This window comes from Salmo trutta, chromosome 26 (assembly GCF_901001165.1).
Source record: "Salmo trutta chromosome 26, fSalTru1.1, whole genome shotgun sequence".
Classification (NCBI taxonomy): Eukaryota; Metazoa; Chordata; class Actinopteri; order Salmoniformes; family Salmonidae; genus Salmo; species Salmo trutta.
Window position 1 is genome coordinate 24818454 of NC_042982.1, and position 18418 is coordinate 24836871.

The 18418-nt window shown below is 42.0% G+C and overlaps 2 protein-coding genes across 51 annotated transcripts; one reads left to right on the forward strand and one right to left on the reverse strand.

Annotated features, from left to right (window-relative positions):
• Positions 1–309: 309 nt before the first annotated feature.
• On the reverse strand, positions 310–12051 carry LOC115163501 (SH3 domain-binding glutamic acid-rich-like protein). 50 transcript variants are annotated; one of them, XM_029715432.1, is made up of 13 exons: positions 11877–12051; positions 11130–11315; positions 10922–11002; positions 10377–10553; positions 9029–9202; positions 7144–7170; positions 7021–7047; positions 6060–6086; positions 5276–5299; positions 4900–4926; positions 3884–3913; positions 2245–2308; positions 310–1364 (listed from the first exon to the last, which is right to left on the reverse strand). In XM_029715432.1, the coding sequence occupies exons 1-12, from the start codon at positions 11919–11921 to the stop codon at positions 2288–2290; spliced, it is 846 nt and encodes a 281-aa protein (XP_029571292.1). In that variant the 5' UTR covers positions 11922–12051; the 3' UTR covers positions 310–1364; positions 2245–2287. The 50 variants fall into 50 exon arrangements, with proteins under 50 accessions (XP_029571292.1, XP_029571295.1, XP_029571294.1 ...); XM_029715435.1 differs by having other exon boundaries at positions 2245–2305; positions 3893–3913; positions 7144–7173; XM_029715434.1 differs by having other exon boundaries at positions 3893–3913; positions 7144–7173.
• Positions 12052–15416: 3365 nt separating this feature from the next.
• Positions 15417–17604, forward strand: LOC115162840 (uncharacterized). The gene is made up of 5 exons (XM_029714256.1): positions 15417–15420; positions 15796–15810; positions 15915–16048; positions 16221–16311; positions 16632–17604. Exons 1-5 carry the CDS (start codon positions 15417–15419, stop codon positions 17198–17200), a joined length of 813 nt encoding a protein of 270 aa, XP_029570116.1. The 3' UTR covers positions 17201–17604.
• Positions 17605–18418: the final 814 nt, after the last annotated feature.

The following is an 18418-nucleotide window of genomic DNA, read 5'->3' on the forward strand; positions in this document are numbered from 1 at the left end:
TTCTGATTTGCAAGGTATGTCTTCAAAAGAGAGCACCAAATATCACATTTCTAGGACAAATTCACAAAACTCACACTTGTAATACTTTATGCAAATGTAGACATAAATGTGTTCTTGGTTTTCTTTTCCACCGAATTCTTTTCACTGTGCAATACCCTCCTCCATACTTCTTTCTGGAGTCCCCAGAGATAGGCTTTACACTGAGCTACATCCTGTTGACTTGACCTTGCACTGCCCAGCCCTAACATTGTACACTGATCTATAAACAAAACCCAATGAATTGAAAATAGAACATAATAGGCCATGGGGAGCTGTTCACACCATTCAACTTTATTGGCATTTCACTTCCCTTACATCTAGGGGGATCTCTTAGTCATCCACTTAATTTTACATTCAACAAAGTGCACAGTAGATCAGCAGACAGTAACGTTCAGTGACTGGTGTCCAGTAGCTGCAAACACAGTCATAAAGCACGCTACATGAGGGTTGTCACTAGTTTCCACAGCCACAAAGTCATAATTATGGCTAAACCCCGCCCATTTCTACAATTAATATTTTACCCAACCCAACCACACTGCTAACCTTATGCTTAAGCCTAACCTTAAAGTAAGACCAAAAGCAATTTGTGGAATCTGACTTTGTGGCTATGAAAGCTAGTGGAAACCCTACACAAGGGTCTTTCTCATGTTGGATTGAGACATAGAGTCACTGGGCTGCATTCACACATATAGATCTAACATCTTTGCTGGCATCGAGTGAGAGACACTGCATTGATAGATCTGTTTCAGTCTGAGATTATAAATCCATTCACTGGTTGCAGTTCACAGTAGAGTGATCTTCACTCAGATACTCACAGGGTTATAGCTGTCCGTCATTGACTGCTAAGTTGTTGGTGGTGACATGCTCATCATCCTATACAAACTGTGGTATAAAACTACCATTTTCAATTTGAAACATGAGAAGTATGTTTGAAATCTTTAAAACGCTTAACATATGACTGTGTATGTACAATTAGAAAAGCTGCTGAAAAAAACAAACTGATAACACTATGTAATTGAGCTACACACTGGATGGAAGCTACCATAAACTAACAACATTATCCAAATGAAGTACAGCAACACATCTTCTCTAGTCCTAGTCCCCTACGCAATATAAACATCTGGTAAAACAGGGGTTATCTCTGGAGTATGGGTGGCCGTACAGACAGTGTGTGATTGGCAGGTTTCAGCCAGCAGGGTCCAGCAGGGGGACATGTGCATTCCCAGTGAGCAGGTGGGGGCATCGTGGGTAGTGGGATGGGTGTGGGACGGTCTGAGGGGTCGGGGGGGGGGTCAGGAAGGATCGGAACAGGGGGTCTCTCTAGGCTGAAAGACAAAAAAAGGTCACCAATGCGCCGCTATTAGTGGCTGTGGGTCCTAAGCTTCCAGTCACCATGGTGCCCAAACTGCCCACGCCTCCCTGAGTGCCAGTCCCTCCCGAGGCTCTTCAGTAGCTCATTTAACTGCTTTCTCTAACTGGGCGTGACAGGGAGGGGGTGTGGTGGGCTATGCCATCCGATCAAAGTCTCAGGCTGTTCCCTCTCATCAACCCAAATATCTCCTGAAGAGAGCAGAGTCTTTTCCTACACTACTGGAAGGTGGTGAAGATTACGATTATTATTATCATCATCACTGCCGCAGGAAAAGAAAAGAGAATTCATGAGATATAGTTTTATATGGATGTTCTTTGGATCCTTCAGGCATGCTGTGCTCGCTAAAGCTTTTTGTGTAGAGACTGGTGACAGTCCCTGTTAAATAGACCAACGCTCTGTTCTCTCTAGCTTCTCTGACAGGCCACTTATGAAAACACACAGCTACCAATACAGAACAGCAACAGTGTACATTACATACAGGGATTATATCCCCACTTTACACTGGTTGGTTTATGTGTTTTTTTTTTAGGTTTGATATATGTAATCTGTATGATATCATACAGATTATAACCCAGGTACATGTAGGGCACTAAACAATACAATGGTTTAATAATTCCAGTATGACAAGACATTTGATAAAAGGGTCAAAAAGGCACAAAGTAATACATGTACTGAATAGTTTTCTTTTTAAATTACTCTAGAAAGACATTCAGTAACAAGAAGACATGTTTATGAGGTGCAGGCATCAGTTCACTGCAAACTACATGCTCTAATACTGCCACCCAGTGGCAGAGAAGAGAATTCCAATTAAGTAATAAATAAGTGTATTTTACCTGGGCAGTAGTAAATCACATCCTAAACCTTTCCTGGCTGTAACTACTCGTCCTCTTCTTCCTGCTGAGAAAAGACAAGTGAGTAATGGCAACGTTGATGAAAAGGTAAAGCAAGTCATTGTAAATAAGAATGTGTTCTTAACTGACTTGCCTAGTTAAATAAAGGTTAAATAAAAAAGAAGAGATGAGAACCAAGATATCCCACTCAGTACAATCAATATAAGAGCCAAACTGTAGTTTAACTCCAAAGCGCCCGTCTTCAATTAAGTGATATCACTCAGCTGTGCTTGATTACAGTTTAGAAAGATTACTGAGAAGTGGAGAAACTGATTTAATTCAGATAAGGCAGTCATCATCATCAATAACCATAACAATATTCAGTAGAATATTCAGTAGATGGCTTCTCAAAGTGGAACAAGAGTCTTTGCACCAAGGTGAACACTGGTGAGAACTTTTTCTTCTTTCTCCTTTGCATAAGGGGGGGGGGGTCCAGCATAGGGGAAAAGGAAAAGTTATTGTGTATAGTTGGGTTAAAGGGAGTAAAACCATATTACAATCCAGGGGAGGCATCAAGAAAACAGGTAGGAGAGATGAGGATGGGAAGACATTAGGAATATATTCATTACTATAGGCCAAGGGAACAAGTTATCCACAGGGATAAGGCACCATTCCCTTAACTGCTAGTGAAGTGGTAAGAGTAGTGTGGCCCTGTATGAGGTGGTGTCATACGATATGAAAGTGCAAGGCACTGCATACTTCCCAAATCATCAGACCACATTCACTCCAAGGTGCATCTGTTGGGTTGAGCACGTTGTTGCTCTAATGAAATTAGCTACATTTCTACAAACGTAAATAGCCTTTACGCTATGGGTGACATTTTAAAAAGGTGATACAGTGCAATTATTTAGTCCTGTGACCAAGTAATTCACTGTTTTTAATGACTACGTAACGGACAACTTGCTTGTGGATATAATGCTTGCTGTGTATTCAAGATTTGATAAATAATGTCCACAGTAACAAACGATTTAAAGCAGTGTAATCTGGTGCAACATATCTGACACTGCCAAGATCTTGTTGTTGCACAATAACAAACAGTCCATTCATCTTCTGCTGTGCTTGTCCTGTCCACACTCAGTCTGAAGACTCTCCTCCGAAAGAGAAGCCATGCCAATGGCTTTTTAAACATCCCGGTTGCCATGGAGTTCTGGTCAAGTCACTAGGGATCCCTATGCAACACTGTAAGATCCAATTCACAAGCACGTCTGTGTCACACTTGTGATCATGTGCACAGAGGCAGATCTTGACACCGAACGATGCATGTCACCTGTTATGAAACATCCACTGGCACAATGCTACAGAATACTCAAGCCTCCACGTAAACCAATGGGCAATGACCTCATCCCAGTCACACTGCATCAAAACCAGAACCAGAGTCCAGAGAAAATCCAATCATTTCCAAAAATGAAAGACAGCATAGCACAGGAGTGATGCTGGCAGCCTTGGGGAAGAAGAGGGTAGCGAGCTCTTCACAAACCCACACTAAATCCACATATGAAGGAGTAGCGTCATGCATAAGATTCATTTACTCCACGTCAGGGGCCACACCATGCAATGGGCTGGGAGCACAGCCAGAATATACCTCTGTTACCTCTGGGGCCTCTTCTTCTTCCTAAGGACGGGGATATCAGGGGTTTTGAGCATTTCAAAGGCAAGAGATACAACAGCCTATATTTGAGATACCGGTAAGTGAAACGGCATGTCACTAAGGAAACTACAAGAGGGAGGAAAACCCTGTGCTACTTAATGTTCCCACTATTATTATTATTACCATAAGTGTACCGAATGACTGTGTTCGCGATGTTGTGTCTGTCATGCTGCACACCATCAGTTATCTGTACCACAGAGACCACCACCCATGCAGAAGCACAGAGACAAATAGAGAGATAGAGACAGAGAAAGGGTGTTTCCAATCTAAGATCCACAGAAGATGCCACAAATTACAACCAGAGGAAACTATCTCAACCTCACTGACTGACTCTTCTTGCTCCTGCAATGAAAAGGTATAGGAGGTGGAGGAGAGCAAGAAAGGGGAGAAAGAATAGAGCAGAGGGAGAGAGAGAGCAAAAAGCAGTGTGTGTGTGTGTGTGAGAGAGACAGAGAGAGAAAGACAGAGACAGAGAGAGAGAGAGCGAGACAGAGAGGGAGGGAGAGACAGAAAGAGAGAGAGAGAGAGCGAGAGAGAGGGAGACAGAAAGAGAGAGAGAGAGAGAGAGAGAGAGAGAGAGAGAGGGAGAGAGAGAGAGAGAGAGAGAAAGAAAGTGAGGACTATTCTAAAATCAGTATGAATGACAATGTTGGGTTTCTCTATCATGGTCTGTGTTCTGATGGCTACCAGAGTTACCATGTTGCTCATCCAACGATTATATCATCTGGCATGAGTGAGAGGGCTAAAGAAATACAGTAAGGGCTACAGTCTGTTCAGATGCTATACATCGGTGAGATAGGTCTGTTTAATCTACATAAAAAGTAGTGGAGGAGGAAATTGAAGGAATGTTGAATAAACTGCAAGATGTGGAAGCAAGAAAAGCAGCATTGATAGAATGGTGGAGAGGTAGAGGGGACGAAGGTAGTTTAAAAATAAACACATCAATCTACCTCAAGCTGTCGCAGCTCTTCTTCCTCCTAGAAAGGATGAGATTAAGTGTCAGTGGTGTGAATGGAGAGGTCAGAGGTGACACCAGAGGCATGCGCTATAGGAAAAATCCGTTATTTTTTTATGGAATCTACAGGGATAGTTCAGGCTGGCAGGAAGGAAGCAGCTACAGGACTAGGGAAGAAATGAGGAAGAAGAAGGCTAAAAGAGAGGGGAGACAGACAGACAGAGGTTTGGAGGGAGTGAACACAGGCTATGGATGAGGGGACAAACGGCAGATAGATCACACAAAGCCTTCTGATCTCTGCCAGACAAACCCACACAGCTGGTGACTAAGGGAACAACCGGAGAAATTCACAGCCGCAGACACCCAGTTACCTCCGACCCCAAATCCTCTTCTCCCTGGAAAACCAAACCAAGAGATGGGGAAAAGGGCAAAGGGGGGGAGGGGTCAATGTGTGGAGGAGGTACAAGGAGATGCTGGAGGAGGAGACCCTCTTGCAAATAGCTTTACATGCATGATTCAACATGAACCAAGCTGGAGCCCTAAAATATTTAGATAAACTTAATTATCTTTATGTGACTTTATTGGATTTATTTAGACGTACCATCCTTATTACTGTATCTGTTTTAACTACTTATACAAGATATCTTTCAATGTAGACACTAAACAGAGTAGCAGCTAAACGAGCATGACATATTTCTAAATAAAATCATAAAAATATCTCATCAAATGACAAATATGAATGTTATTGACTAGGGTATCTAATGATTATATCTCTAAGGTGGCATGTCATAGAACAAATCAGTAGTGTTCTAAAACTGTGTCAAGGATTAAGATGAAATGCATCCGAACATACAGCAGACCTGTGGAAAATGGGAAGGGGGCAAAAACAACAAAAGTGGATCTGGAGTTGTAAGTCATGGGACTTCGAAGGAAGAGGGGTTTCAAGCATTCAATATTGCACAAGAAAAGCTACAACAAAGAAGAATGTGAGGTTAGTTGTCTGGATGTCGGACACAGATCACAATCACAAGGATGCAAACAAACTACATTAAAACTGAACACCCAAGGCCCTTAGCACAGAAATTGAGACTACAGTATATGAATACGATTTAAGGACTGAACACTACAGCTATAGAACATTCAAAATAGATCTACCTCAGAAACCGGCTGATCGTCTTCTCCCTAAAACAATGAATAGCAGTGATTAGCTTTGGATCCACTCGCTAGCTTTCACCAGGTTACTGTAAGTAGGAAATAGAGATTTTAACAAATTGATTATTACTACAATCCAATAACATCACAAGTGCTTTGATATCTATTGACACATTGCACATAAATACTGATGGATATATTCAGTTGAACTTATTCAATAGCATATAACTCTATATCTTATCGATAAGGAATTTATAGTGGTTCACTCTGTAGAGAACAACAGTGCCCCGGGTAACACGAACACGTCTTGGTTTACTCTGCGTCTGTTTGTTTGTGCCACAGCACCTTGTATTCAATACCAGCATTCGCTTCTGAGGCACTTCTGAACCCAACAGAACACAACAGTGGTATGAGACATTAAAAGAATGTGATATTTGACCTTTTCTGATCAGTCAGGCTTTTGCCTTCATATAACATTTACCATTCTCAATACAGCTTTCAAGTCACAATAAAAGCATTTATTAATGAATTAAGCTGCTGTTGAGTTGGGAAACTTTGCGAGTGTATACAGATAGCATGTTATTAAGCATGTATGACGTAATCATGTTTTGTTACAATGGCTAGCAGACATAGCTGGGCCTGGGCATTGGCAGAGAAACTTCATAGTACTGATTTATAATCAGTGACTATGGCCAGGAAAACTTAGACCTAACATGCTTATTTCCCTTTTAGACCTACATGTATATGCTTTGTTTAGAATAGTTGAATGACTAAAATATATACAAGATAATAATTGACTTTATTCCAGAAGTATGGAACCATGTGTCAGGTCTATTGGATCCAGGCTAAGAGCGTTTTTTTAGTGGGGCAGATGGCACAATACAGAGAGCAGTGGCTGTTGTTATTAATGACAATGCCCTTCATATCAGGCATTACTCCAGGGGGACACAGTGTCGCCTGTTACCTTAGCCTCCTCATCCTCTACTTCTTCCTGTTTCGGATAAGAGAGAAAAAGAGTGAGACTGAGACATGACTCCCAAATTTGTATTTGATTTCAATACTTTTCAGAAATGTAAAGACACTTTACCTGGGCTTCTTCCTGCTTCACGGGGGCCTTCTGACAGAAAGAGGAGAAAATAGAAAATATTGTGTATCAGTATCTTTACAATGAGAGCATGACCTCAAGGAGGCATATGGGAAACAGAGAACCTCTCCTCAAACATGAATGAGACAATTATACATGGGAGGTTGTGCAACTTGAAAAGATCTCGCAGATCAGGCACATTGAAGAACATGTTGAGATTTCCAGAGGACCCCCACCAACACTTACACACCTAGACATGGATGGACAGTGGAACTACACATACACACCTAGACATGGATGGACAGTGGAACTACACATACACACCTAGACATGGATGGACAGTGGAACTACACATACACACCTAGACATGGATGGACAGTGGAACTACACATACACACCTAGACATGGATGGACAGTGGAACTACACTTACACACCTAGACATGGATGGACAGTGGAACTACACTTACACACCTAGACATGGATGGACAGTGGAACTACACATACACACCTAGACATGGATGGACAGTGGAACTACACTTACACACCTAGACATGGATGGACAGTGGAACTACACTTACACACCTAGACATGGATGGACAGTAGAACTACACTTACACACCTAGACATGGATGGACAGTGGAACAACACATACACACCTAGACATGGATGGACAGTGGAACTACACATACACACCTAGACATGGATGGACAGTGGAACTACACATACACACCTAGACATGGATGGACAGTGGAACTACACTTACACACCTAGACATGGATGGACAGTGGAACTACACTTACACACCTAGACATGGATGGACAGTGGAACTACACATACACACCTAGACATGGATGAACAGTAGAACTACACATACACACCTAGACATGGATGGACAGTGGAACTACACATACACACCTAGACATGGATGGACAGTGGAACTACACTTACACACCTAGACATGGATGGACAGTGGAACTACACTTACACACCTAGACATGGATGGACAGTGGAACTACACATACATACCTAGACATGGATGGACAGTGGAACTACACATACACACCTAGACATGGATGGACAGTAGAACTACACATACACACCTAGACATGGATGGACAGTGGAACTACACATACACACCTAGACATGGATGGACAGTAGAACTACACATACACACCTAGACATGGAGACACATAGTACACATACACACCTAGACATGGAGACACATAATACACATACACACACCTAGACATGGAGACACATAATACACATACACACCTAGACATGGAGACACATAATACACATACACACCTAGACATGGAGACACATAATACACATACACACCTAGACATGGAGACACATGTATGTGTATTACTGCATGGTCGGAACGAGAAGCACAAGTATTTCGCTACACTCGCATTAACATCTGGTAACCATGTGTATGTGACCAATAAAATTTGATTTGATTTTTGACATACTATACATACACACCTAGACATTGATGTGGAACAAAGAACATAGTACATATCAAGGAAAATCAAGAACAATGATGACACAAAGGCTGCAAATGAAGTCAATTAAAACTAAAATACAAAACAGCCAACAAAGAGATTACAGTTAACTGCTCCAGAACAGAAAAGTGGTTAAACATCCAACAGATCGAAGAAATAATAGAACAGTCAACAGAAACAGCTACAGAACAGTCAATTGAAACAGTTATGGGACAGTCAATATAACAGCATACAGGTGGGTTAGTATGGTCCAGAGTTGAGAAGGAGAAGAAGACAACAGGAGCTCGAGGGAAACAAAACCCTGAGGTAGAGGAAAATACAATATTAAAGAGATGGAGGAGAGGAGATGCCACAGCATGGGATTCTGGGAGCCAATTACAGTGTCTTCTGCGGCTTCCTCTGTGTCTTTGACCGCCTCCTCCTCCTCCTTTGCCACCTTCTCTTCTGCGGCGGCGTCTTCTTCTGTGGCCTCTTCTGCTGCCTCCTCTCCTGTTTCTCCTCCCACCTCATGTGTGTGTTCATCTCCATTGAACTCCATCGGAACCTCTCTTTTCTAGAGTGAAAACAACAATGTACCATCAAGGGGGAAAAAACGATGTGTTAGAATAGGAATGACACAGCAGCTGTCATGGGCACACATCAAACACCAAGAGGGGAGCAGCCCTACTGCTGGAGTCACATGTTCAAAGACATCACGGAGTAAGGCATCAGCAGCTCCTCTGAGTAAAGAAAAATGCATGAATAAATTAAGGGAAATTACATATGGTTGCAAGATGATGAATATCAGTATATTGGTGCTGTGGAGAGATTTGCAATGATGTATAGTGTAGCAAGGATGACTGCATATTATCACACTGCCGGAAGCCAGCTAAATCAGTAGTCAACAGTATCAATAAAATAACTGTCATTCCCTCAACATTGCAACTTAAATGGAAAATAAACTGGCCTGGTACTCTGGAGAACAGCGAAAGCAGAGGGCGGCTACGCTCATTTCCCAGAAATACCCATGAAGTTGGTCCAGCTCAATTTGCACTCTTCTGGAAACCGCACAATCTAAAAGCCAGTGTGATTTATTAGAGGAAAATCACAGGTTCCGCTGGGCAATATTTATCTGCTGTACCTGGCCCCCTCCTTTAAAAAAATGAACAATTCCTTTCTCTGTGATGCTCATGCACCAGGTAAATCTCTCCGGTTTGGCAGCATCCCAAAGTGAGTTGAGAAGTTTAAGTTTGCCTAACGTACTTTAAAAAAAATCTCCATATAAATGTTCATATCATCATTTTTACTACAGCATCAGCATGCTCTTCTGTAAGAACAATCCTATTATACTAATTATTACTTTGAAAAAGAATGACCGGATTCCCAATCATCTGCTATCTGTTGAACAGAAATCATATTTATAATATCATAGAATTATTATAAACACTTGATATGCTTTGCAAAAACTACAGATGAAATATAAACACAATGAAACACTATTAAAGTGAGAAATGTACACGTTAATTAATGAGAGATGGTTACACGGTGCTTAAACCAACTCTAAATTGACACTCATCCATGCAATGAGAGGATTAGCAACATTACTGGTTACTTGGTAATCGTCCATGGAAAATGAAACCAACAGGAGTTAACTGGAGAAATGGTTAAGGTTATGCTGGATGGGAGGAAACCGGGGGAGAAATGGTAAAGGTGAGACAGGGACTGAGGGGATAAAAGAAAGGCATTACTAGTGAGTCATCATCAAGGTTCTCCTCCTCAACCTCCTCAGCTTCAAGGTTCTCTTCATCCTCAGCATCATCAGTTCCGTTCTCAACGGTCTCACTCTCAACGGTCTCATTCTCAACAGTCCCATTTTCAACAGGCCCATTCTCAAGGATAAATGCCTTTTCAGCCTCTTTCGCTTCCTGCACCAAGGAAAATTGTCAGGTTGTTTAACACAGTTGCATCATCCTCAACTAGCTTAGCACACATGTCACATCGTATCCCTCTCACACAATTAACCTCACTAACTCCTGCTTGCCCTCCAAATGAATATGATATATAGTATGGAGTGTAAGCAGCCATGTCTGAGCAAAAACAAACTAGGACAATACATGGCTGAGAATTTCAGCTAAATAAACATTAAAACAGCCTGACATGGAAGTGAACTGAGTTTATTTGCATTATAAAATCCCTTGAGTGTAAAACAGGTTGTGCGGTTGTAATCTTAAACTCAAAAGCTATATAAACATAATTTTCATTTTAGAAAAGTAAGTGAAAGTTGAATTCCAACCTTGGATCCTGGAGGAGGTGGCAGACCCAGGAAGGCATACACTGCATTGTCTTCTTTAGCGTCAAAGAATGTCTCGTAGTCCTGTGGTAAAAGACAAATGAGATATTTCAGTTTAGTCTCTAATCATTCTCTCAGCATTTTAATGGACAGTTTCCCCCCAGCTTATGGGTTAGTTAGCACACCTTCTACATGATCTTGTTATGCTCACCCCACAGTAGCTCTCTTCGTTGAAGATCTGAGGGGGTAGGGGGATCCCGTTGGTGGGCTTTTTCTCCACAGGGACATTTTCCCTCATCCACATGCGGTTGTCCTCATTGCAGGCAATGTCCAATGGAGCGTAGTCCACTTTCAGGGCCTCCAGGAACCCAAGCACATCCTGTTGCTTCTTTTTGATCTGGACCGTCACACAGGTGTACAGACAGACAACACAGTATAGATAGGCTTCTTCTTTATGAGATCATGTTTGTCTGCTTTTTTCTATCATTAGATTGGGGCGAGCAGAGTAGAAGACACTGATACATGAAGGAAACCTTTTTACTTTTTGTTTTATATTTTCTGGACAAAGAATCAGTTCACATATCATACATATTCTTTGATATTGTAGATTAGGTTTGAAGTAATCCAAATATATTCCAGAAGGTTCTGCAAGTGAATGCATGGTGATTCATTTTCAACAGATTGCTATTGCAGGTTTGGAATGTGATCTCAGCGACGGTCGAGATATATAAGGAAACTCGAGTTGTCCTAGTGCTTCTCAACTGAGAAGTTAGACGCAAATAACGGTACTAAAAGTTGACAAACCGCTAAATTGCCTAGGCCTATAATAACTTAAACCGATTTGAATCTGTTTGCCAGTTACATAAATGCATGTACTAAGAGCTGAACAATAGTAATGGGAAACCGGCCAACAAAGTTAATTTTGCATTTAATAACAAAGACTCGGGTAAATGCTTACCGCTGTCGATCCTGATGAAGAAGCTAGAAATACTTTTATAACCATTTTGTTACGACGTGTTCTGTAGAATGAGGTACTAACGTGGGTTATTAAAGATACAGGCTGCCTCCCCTAATAGTATAGTGTACCCAGGACATTACTCTGCGAACACAAGCCACACCACTGAGGCTATTTTTGTCCCCAAACCCTCCATCACAGCAGGATTGGTGGGCCAGGTTTTATGGGTGCAGCGCTGACCGAGTGATTGGCAATTTGAGCTGTCTGTCGGCATGGGGACCACAAAGTTAGTTTGCAGCTACATGCAAAGTGCATATATGGACAGAAATAGCCACTGACTAGTGAAAATAAAACCAAGAGTTAAAGCGGGCAGTTGAAATGTATGCATATAGTTGGACAATGATTATCTATAGGCCTAACAGTTTTTTTTGTTGTTGTAAATCTACAGGGTACATCTTTATTTGTTTAATTTATTATAGGGTAATGTATATTTTTGTTGTTGTAGTATATACTAAAATTTATTAAAAAAACAATTGCAAACGAAGTCTAATGTAATTGTTTTACTAAAAAACAATTAGTTTATATACAAATTAGGATGGTGTGGTCTTTAATTCTCCCAAAAGCAGTCAGTTCTAAGAAATGTCCCATGATCAAGGAATGTAATAACATTCATTGCCTATGATTTGCCCATAAAATTCGAATGTAATCTGCGCTCAGTAGCCAGAAAACTACATTTCCCATCGTCCTATTCAATGAGAACGCTTGTTTCTACGGCAACCCAAAATACCATTTCAGAGACAGCCAGCCAACAACATAATCTGTCAATGACTGTCTCTTGCTCATGAAGATACATAATAAATTAACTGAAGGCAAGTTAGTGGGGGAAAAAAAACATTTTGATTTAAAAAAATAATTTAATGTAAGGATAGCATTGGCATGGGGAATTATTAGGCTTGGTTGTTAGCTTTGTAGAATAGTTGAAGTCAGGAAAGATTTTTATCAAGGCAAGGAATGTCTGTCACTCTCTCTGTCTTCTAGACCTAGCTGGATAACGTTAGATTTGCTAAATGTATTAAACTATTAATGAATGTAAGTAGGCTATAGTTGAAAGTATAGATTGTTTTGGTTCTTATAATTTCACATACAGTGTGGCTAAATTAACTACTCCAAATCATAGGATATCTGTCTACTATATTACAGAAACTGGTGCGGGCTTATCTTTGGGGGAGACATGTCTCTGAGGGTGAGACACCACAGCAGAGGCATAGTGCAGCAGGACAATGCAAACTATGAAGTGGGTGCAGGCGATGCAGACTCAAGCTGCTCCTCAGGCCAGTCCACCTCCTCCAGGTCAACCAAGGGATACAGCAGTAGGACCGGCAGCAGGGAAGACTCTCAGGGGTCATGCACCCAGTCAGACTACAAGGAGGAGACTGACACTACTGCAAATAGGACCCTTTCCCTCTCACCAAGCAAGAAGCCAGGTCTAAGCACGAAGACAGCGAAAGCACGATGTATGTGATATCAATCTGATATTTCATTTCTTCTCATTACTAGACAGTCTACCTATAAGTGTAGCCTATAGGCTGAGATGGTTTGCAGCATATTCCCATGTAAGCATCACACTTAGGTGCCTTTTTCCTCTCAGCTCAAAACAAGGGAGGGCAGTGGTGCAAAAAGAAGAAAAACACTCTTTCAAGGAACCACAAGGCCTCTCTCTTCCCTCCAATCAAGCCCCTGCAGGGCTCAAACCAGCGCATCAGTTCTGCCCACAGGCACCGCATCAAGGAACTCAACAGCCAAGTGTGGGAGCTACAGCAGCAGCTGAGTGGTGTCGCCACAGAGAACAAGTTGCTAAAGCAGCTCCAGGGCCGCCAGGCGGTGGCGCTACAGCGCTTCCAGGATTCACAGAGTGGCCTTCCCCAGGTATGCTGCAGTAAAAAAAATTGGCCTTGAATAATTGATTTATAACACAACTATAACAAACTCATTATCAGCTAACAACAATAATCTGATCTTGTAGCATTGGCTAAGGTCATAATGTTTTGCACCCACCCACACTGTCAGGTTCTGGCCAAGCACGGCAACGAGGTGCACGCTCTGCAGGAGCTCCAGCGTAAAGCCCGCAACCGCCGCAACTGTCTATCCAGGCGTCTGAGGGGCACAGAGGAGGAGCTCCTGCGCACCAAGGACGCTCTGCACCGGCTGCAGCTGCTCAACGAGGACCGCAGCCTGGAAGAGAGGGAAGAGCTGAGCCACAGGCTGGCCCTGATCACTGTGGACCTACACAGGAAGAACAAGAGGATACAGGTACAGTACATGCACTCACATGGCAGGGCTGACTCCAGCAGCACCCTGCATCCCACTGCTGTCTTGCTTCTGAAGCTAAGCCGGGTTGGTCCTGGATGGGAGACCAGATGCTGCTGGATGTGGTGTTGGAGGGCCAGTACGAGGTACCCTTTCCTCTGGTCTAAAAATAATATTCCAATGCCCCAGGGCAGTGATTGGGGACATTGCCCTGTGTAGGGTGCTGTCTTTCAGAGGGGACGTTAAACGGGTGTCCTGACTCTCTGTGGTCACTAAAGATCCCATGGCACTTATCGTAAGAGTAGGTGTGTTAACCCTGGTGTCGCTAAATTCCCAATCTGGCCTTCATACTATCATGGTCACCTAATCATCCCCAGTTTATAATTGGCTCATTCATCCCCAGGTTGTTGCTATAACTGAGAATGTGTTCAACTTAACTGGTAAAATGAGGGTTAAACAAATGTTCACAGGCCAGGTGGATGTTTGTATTGAAACTGATTGGGTTTTCAACTCTGTCCAGTTGGTTTGGTCTTCTATGGGGAGACCGATATAGGTGGACAGGGTCAACACAGTTATGCTAGACTGATACTGTACACATAGTACCACAATGTTATATCTGTAGTGAAATGTAAATAAATTGTGTGTTGCAGGACTTAGAAAGGAATCTTGAGCTGAGCCAGATATCCTTCAATCGCCATCTTGCCACAGAAACAAGGAAGACCAATGAAGCCAGAGAGCTGTCTGATTACCTCCAGGCACAGATCAATCTGTTGACCAAAAAAATCTAAGTAAGTTTATGAAGAACTTGAGAGCAGCAACATAGAGTGTAAAAAACATTAGAAATACCTTCCTAATATGCCCCCTGTCATGGAAAGAGCAGGTGTTCAGAAATGTTTTGTACAATCAGTGTATGTAAACTGTTCCAGATCTTAGTAGATTTGGAACAGTACTGTTTGAAAGAATGGTGATGTAATTTAACTTGCAGTACTGCAATGTAAACAGAAGAGGGAGTCTAATACAGCTATACTTCTGAAGGCATAATTGAGGGTTGAAGTAAAATACCCATTTTCCTAAACTTGCCTGGCTACCCAAACGCTACACCACGCCCACGTTAGTTTCTTCTCCGCAATGAATCTGGATTTGAGTACCTTCCTGACAATTTATAGAATGTAAATACATTATAACCATTCTAATTGGTCCCAGAAATCGATGGGTTGGGCCAGAGCCAGAACACACATGGGTAAAGCTGCATTTTGAAAATTCATAATTGGCTTTGATACTCTAATTGGTTAGAGATGATCCAATTGCTGATTACTTTGTTTTGTACAACACCCCTCATTTTGACATCCCCACAAACGACTTCAAAGATGGCAGTTTCAGACTGAAGTATGTAGCAAACATAAGAGCAGCGGACAAATTCAGTTTGAGATATCAGGCAACTTGTAAACCTGCCTGGTAATAGATATCAGGATGATAACACTACATTTGAGAAATGAACATTTATTGTACATATTGCATTCTTAAGAAATGGCTTACTGATGCATTTAACACGAAATATAGGAAAGAGAGAGAGAATTGGAGATCCACAATATCTACTCACATAGATTTCCAAAAGGCTGGAACAGATACGGTACAAAGAAATGATGAGCTACTTCTACTTTTAACATGTTCAACCCATGATCCAGATCAGACTTTTTTTTAAACTTGAGGATGAATATCTTTTTCCATTAACAGGAGCAAGAGAAACTAAATCTGTTCAAACAGATGACTTATCCTCTCTCCCCATTGAGGCTCCGTGTCAATTTGAACTAGAATATGCCTGTTCACTCCAGCATCTGAAGTTGGAGAAGCAGAAGAGTTTGAGCTGGGTATGTAAATGAGTTTGTCTCTCTCACGTTCTGTGCAGAAAGCTGTTTAAATGGGTAACGGTAAATAAAACATTTATTCAATATTGACAGATAAAAGCAAATATTAACTCCTTGATAAAAGTTTGTGTAGTGAGTTCCAGTGTAAAGTTGATATCTGGTTGCTTTTTTTCAGGAGTCCTTTGCAATCGACTTCCCAGACAGAAGTGACACAGCAGACACGTTAGTGGATGACAGAGGATCATACAATAATGAACACTTTGCTGGTAAGGATTTATTTTACTTTACTGCAGCCTATTGGGACCACCAATAAACAGATGCAAAGTGAAGGGGATATTGAGGAAAGAAATTGTTAAATTAGATCCTGAAGTGTCCGGTATGTACTCTCCAGTCACAGAGTATATGCAAACAAGAGAGCAAACACAAAAAACTCCCAAACATTGGGACTAATTAAAGCTCACGTATCATAGTAAGTAACAGGACTGAAATAACCGTTCCTGTGTCATGTTATATCCCCCAAAAAAGCCAAGAAAATTATGGCCCCAAATTTTTTTGAAGTGCAAGCAACTATCCTATTTATCCACAGACGATGGAGAGCTGCATGGTGATTATGACAAAGAGGATCCACAACTTCAGGGTGAGGAGTATTGCCTTGCAGAGGAGGCAGCAATTTCCCTGAAGGCTTCAGGAGAGCAAACAGAGCCATTTGAAAGCCAGGTCCGGTACACTCTGGATGACTTTCTGAATACAGAACGTGCCAACAAGGCCCTCGAATCCCCTCCCAGGACCAAGCGCCTCTACACATTCAAAGAAACCATCCAGAACCTACACAGTGGAAAGCCTGCCTATACCAGTCATACCCACAGCCTGAGAAAGAGCCCTCCTAAATACATCAAGAGCCAGGCCAGGGTGGAGAACCTGGGGTCTAGGGCGTATGAGCCCTCTGTCACTCTACCAGCAGAGAAGTGCCAAAGGCGTGACACCATGGACCCTCAACCGGAGGATGGCGTAGTCCGCAGCAAGAAGAGCATCTTGATGAAAGAGCTTTTTGGCCAGGCCCCAATCACTGATCCAAATGGCCATGCAGACAGGCAGATCCAGAGTTCAAAGCACAGACCTGGACAGAATGTCCTCTTACCATACAGGAGACGCTAGCCCGGTCTCACCTGGGAGACCAAGATAATTTTTTATTGACCCAAGAAGTATACAAAATGATAATCTATTTTTATAATTTGCCATGGCAACTCAACACATTACTAAATGGAGTATTTGTATTCTGACACTATTGCTCATGACAAATTCCTTAACTCCCTTGAAATCAGATTGTAATGAAAGCAACATTCAATGAAGACCATTCCTATGCCACAATGGTACACTTAGTTTTTATAAAAGCCTCTCTAAAATACCCAAGATGCTAAGAAAAACCAACACTTTAGGCGTTCAGTTTTCAAATTCTTTATTGTGTTGAAGTATGCATATTTCTTATGCATACTTCAACACTTCCAAAATCCAAACAGTAAACTTTGTAATATTAGTTCAGGTTTCATTCAACAAATGAAAATGTGCTACAGACCATGCCTACAATTAGCATGAATAACAATGAACAAAATTACATAACAATATGAAACAATTGTAACACTTGCTCAACTCATTTCAATCAGTTGGAATGAGATTTAAAATGGTCATTAAACATGCTCATACAATCATTACGCAGTGTAGCAATTTGTGAAATACACTAGATTGCCAAAGGTATGTGGACACCTGTTCGTCGAACATCCCATTCCAAAATCATGGGCATTAATATGGAGTTGGACCCCCATTTGCTGCTATAACAGCCTCCACTCTTCTGGGAAGGTTTTCCACTAGATGTTGGAACACTGCTGCGGGGACTTGCTTCCATTCAACCACAAGAGCATTAGTGAGGTTTTCCAATTCATCCCAAAGATGTTCGATGGGGTTGAGGTCAGGGCTCTGTACAGGCCAGTCAAGTTCTTCCACACCGATCGACAACTTTTCTGTATGGACCTCGCTTTGTGCACAGGGGCATTGTCGTGCTGAAACAGGAAAGCGCCTTCCCCAAATTGTTGCCACAAAGTTGGAAGCACAGAATTGTCTAGAATGTCATTGTACGCTGTAAGCGTTAAGATTTCCCTTCACTGGAAGTAAGGTGCCTAGCCCAAACCATGAAAAACAGCCCCAGATCATTATTCTACGTCCACTGAACTTTAAAGTTGGCACTATGCATTCGGGGAGGTAGCGTTTTCCTGGCATCCGCCAAACCCAGATTTGTCCATGTTTCCACTGTTCCAGAGTCCAATGGCGGAGAGCTTTACACCACTCCAGCCGACACTTGGCATTGCGCATGGTGATCTT

Bases quoted from the DNA above. Each gene is read 5' to 3' on its own strand.
- LOC115163501 (XM_029715431.1), bottom strand. From the start codon at position 11,921: ATGGTTATAAAAGTATTTCTAGCTTCTTCATCAGGATCGACAGCG. The intron at 11,003-11,129 runs GTGAGCATAACA...CTTTTACCACAG, and splicing joins ACGAAGAGAGCTACTGTGGG to GACTACGAGACATTCTTTGA. The intron at 3,914-4,899 runs GTAGATTGATGT...CCCCGTCCTTAG, and splicing joins AAGAGCTGCGACAGCTTGAG to GAAGAAGAAGAGGCCCCAGA.
- LOC115162840 (XM_029714256.1), top strand. The intron at 16,049-16,220 runs GTATGTAAATGA...GCTTTTTTTCAG, and splicing joins AGCAGAAGAGTTTGAGCTGG to GAGTCCTTTGCAATCGACTT. The intron at 16,312-16,631 runs GTAAGGATTTAT...ATTTATCCACAG, and splicing joins CAATAATGAACACTTTGCTG to ACGATGGAGAGCTGCATGGT.